General features: G+C 42.0%; 1 protein-coding gene across 1 annotated transcript; it reads right to left on the bottom strand.

Annotated features, from left to right (window-relative positions):
* LOC107614939 lies at positions 974 to 2308 on the bottom strand. The gene is made up of 3 exons (XM_016317064.1): positions 1590 to 2308; positions 1137 to 1456; positions 974 to 1047 (listed from the first exon to the last, which is right to left on the bottom strand). The coding sequence occupies exons 1-3, from the start codon at positions 2306 to 2308 to the stop codon at positions 974 to 976; spliced, it is 1113 nt and encodes a 370-aa protein (XP_016172550.1).

The following is a 2308-nucleotide window of genomic DNA, read 5'->3' as shown; positions in this document are numbered from 1 at the left end:
ATCTATCTATGATCCATAAATCAAGAATAAATCATTCAAAAATTAATAAATTAACAAATTAGGTCATCAAATGCTATTTAATAAATTAATAATCACACAAGAATGTGAAATAATAAATTCTTTGACATACATGTTTACTTGATCAATAATAATTAAACATGTTGTAATTGCATGCATGAAATCAGTAGGTCCGATTTCTTTACATAAAAAAAATTTTTTCCTGCAAAATAAAAAACGGTGGGTCCAATTTTTTTGTAAAAAAAATTCATCCTGCATGCATAAAATCAAGGGCAATTTACTGAAATAAATATTCTGGACTCCAAATTTACCAAAATACACATTTTGTAAAATAGATACCGAAATGCATTTTTTTCATAAACTATGTAAACCGCGACAGGGATTCTGCGGTTTACGAATGCATGTAATCCGCTACAGGGGTGTTGCGGTTTACGTTTGAAGCAAACCTTCACATAATCTGTAGTAGAGGTGTCGCGGTTTATGCTTTAGTGTGGACTTAGTTCATTTTCCATGGAGTATGAGTTATTGGATGAAACTTTGGTATGCCTTTTTTATATATGGCGCAACATAGGTTGGTGCTTTGATTTAATTGAAATTAGTCTCTTGAACACATAGAATTACCAACAAAATTAGAACACCTTTACTTAAGAGAATCACAACTACGTAGAGAATCACCAACAATAACCACATCACCATAAAACGAACAGTAAGTACAACTTTACTTAACATTCATACATGGAAAAGAATAAACTAAAACAGGACAAAAACACAAATAAGAAAAGCAAAATGAAAGCTAATCATGACGACCTAATGACACCTATGCCTCAGCTATGGGTACGGATCCTCGCTGAGGGCAAATCCTACGAGTGTGTCCTGTCTATCTGCATAGCCCACATCGCTTCGGCCGACTAGTATTGGCATCATCCATGGTGTTACAGATTCTTGTTGACCTCGATCATTCTTCTCTGGCATGTCTCATGTAAAGATCAGGAATGACAGTAGGACCGTCGTATGGTGGCCACAGGCCCTCTAAAACAGGGGGCAAAAACCCCATCCAGTATACACTGAATACCTTACTCATGGTATAAACCTCATGGACGTACGTAGCCCAGTCTAACCGAGACTGAGCACAGCATGCAATCGCATGTCAGCACGGGTAATGGAGAGCTTGAAAGTACTCGCAGTCACAAGTGCGATCTTTGAGGGAAACCCTATCCAATATACACTGAACACCTTACTCATGGTATAAACCTCATGGACGTACGTAGCCCAGTCTAACCGGGACTGAGCACAGCATGCAATTGCATGGCAGCACAGGTAATGGAGAGCTTGAAAGTACCCGCAGTCACAAGTGCGATCTCTGAGGGAAACCCGATACGTCCCAAGCGAAAAGTTACCGGTAGGAGTCATCTCAGCCACGGTATATTCAGACTGATGTCTGTCAAACAGAGTAACCGTAAAGCATCTAGAATCTTTCAAGTTGCGCTCTATCGCCAGCCTGGCAAAACCGTTGGCCTGATCCCAACTGCGCCTCTGCTGTCTGCCTTCAGACGACAAAAAGCTCTACTAACCTCCCATATGTGGATTTCACAAGTGTAGTAACCGGCAAACTCCGTGTCCCCTTCAATAGAGAGTTAACACACTCGGATATGTTCGTCGTCATGTGGCCAAACCATCTGCCTCTATCCTGGTGTTGGGTCCACTTATCGTACTCCACTCGGTTGGCCCAATCACACATAGCCGGATTCTCAGTACTCATAATATCAAACCAGCAGTCAAACTCTGCCTCAATCTTGGCATACGCCACATTCACAAGTAGCCGCCTTGCATCCTGGCCCTTGAAACTGAGAGCAAAATTAGCTGCAACGTGTCGAATGCAATACTCTCGATATGCATGAGGTGGTAGCCAACCACTGTCTGGTGCCTCCAGTGCAGCCTTATTAACGTTGTGTCTGTCAGAGATTACCAGAATGCCTTCTTGTGGGGTCACATGTTGACGCAAGTGGGATAAGAAAAAAGCCCACGACTCAGCATTCTTCCCCTCAACAAGTGCAAACGCAACCGGCAATATATTCGAGTTTTCATCTTGCGCAATAGCCAGAAACAAAGTCCCGCCATACTTCCCATACAGATGCATACCGTCAATGCTAATTAGTGGCTTGCAATGTTTAAAAGCCTCAACGCATGGAGGGAATGTCCAGAAAAGACGATGAAAGTACTCTGTAGACTCATCAACCTCATCACCTATACGCACTGGAGAAGTCTTCAACAAAGCAACGGTTCCGTCCAT

Source organism: Arachis ipaensis, chromosome B09, assembly GCF_000816755.2.
Source record: "Arachis ipaensis cultivar K30076 chromosome B09, Araip1.1, whole genome shotgun sequence".
NCBI classification, from domain to species: Eukaryota; Viridiplantae; Streptophyta; class Magnoliopsida; order Fabales; family Fabaceae; genus Arachis; species Arachis ipaensis.
Note: the sequence above shows the minus strand (reverse complement) of the source record. Positions and strands in the feature narration are given on the sequence as shown.